This window comes from Myripristis murdjan, chromosome 17, assembly GCF_902150065.1.
Source record: "Myripristis murdjan chromosome 17, fMyrMur1.1, whole genome shotgun sequence".
Classification (NCBI taxonomy): domain Eukaryota; kingdom Metazoa; phylum Chordata; class Actinopteri; order Holocentriformes; family Holocentridae; genus Myripristis; species Myripristis murdjan.
Window position 1 is genome coordinate 31,959,098 of NC_043996.1, and position 1,009 is coordinate 31,960,106.

The following is a 1,009-nucleotide window of genomic DNA, read 5'->3' on the forward strand; positions in this document are numbered from 1 at the left end:
TCGGGGTGAGGAGCGCCGGGCTTCCACGTGGACGATCTTGTCACTTTTCCTCGCGCCGTCGCCGTTTCAGATCTTGTTCGTATCTCTCCAGCTGGGCCATGAAGCCGGGGTTGGGCTCGATCACGTGACGAGCCATCTTCACTCTCTGGGAGGAGGAACAGAGGCAGGGTCAGCACGCTTTGATGACTCAATATGAACACGACAAGAGGCAATTCAGACAGAAAAAAACTAACTAATCATAACATTGTTCTCTTCTGAATCGGCCCAAGTCTCCTCAAAGCCTGAATGCTGATGATAATATTGTTAAAATATCAAAAATCACCAGGATTTCCTTTTTACTAGATCTCATAGTATGAGAAAAACAAATTTCCACAGTGTTTTCTTGTAAATTTGTTAGTTTATAATTGTCAAGGTTTTTTTCTCATAACTTTGTGAGTTTTTTTCTCCTTGGAAATTAATGACTTTAATCTCAGAATTTTTTCCTCATATTTTTTTTCCTCAGCCCCCTCCCCTGGCTCTGTCATTTTTTTCCCCATACAATGCCCCTAACATGCTGTTGTAATTTTGTGAACTTACATAAACAAAATACAAATATACAAAAAGTCTATGTGGCCGAGATCTGGTCACACCACCCAGTAGCCCCGCCCCGCCCTGCCCTGCCCACCTCAAAGGCCTCCGCCAGCGGCATCTTGCGGTGCTTCATGAGGTAGGCGATGCAGACGGTGGCCGAGCGGCTGCGGCCGTTCTTGCAGTAGACGACGCTGCGGCCGCCGCGCTTCGCCTCCTCCTGGATGATGTCGGCGCAGCGGTCGAAGTGGCTGTACAGGTCCTCGTTCAGGTCGTCGTAGACGGGGATCCGCAGCTGGGCGATGCCCGAGGTGGGAAACGGCTGCTGCTTGGAGACGTTGATGCAAAGCGTGATCGCCTCCTGCTGGAGCATTTCCTCATTGCAGACCGTGCGGGCGTTGCTGATGAACAGCGCCTTGGTGACCTTGCAAAGCATCAGCAT

The 1,009-nt window shown here is 50.0% G+C and overlaps 1 protein-coding gene across 1 annotated transcript; it reads right to left on the minus strand.

The window, feature by feature from the left end:
• Window positions 1–1,009, minus strand: dusp28 (dual specificity phosphatase 28). Its single transcript, XM_030075170.1, has 2 exons — window positions 665–1,009; window positions 1–145 (listed from the first exon to the last, which is right to left on the minus strand). The coding sequence occupies exons 1-2, from the start codon at window positions 1,007–1,009 to the stop codon at window positions 41–43; spliced, it is 450 nt and encodes a 149-aa protein (XP_029931030.1). The 3' UTR covers window positions 1–40.

Coding starts and splice junctions, on each gene's coding strand:
- dusp28 (XM_030075170.1), bottom strand. CDS start 1,009: ATGCTGATGCTTTGCAAGGTCACCAAGGCGCTGTTCATCAGCAACGCC. Junction 146..664: donor CGCTGGCGGAGGCCTTTGAG/GTGGGCAGGGCA, acceptor TCCTCCTCCCAG/AGAGTGAAGATGGCTCGTCA.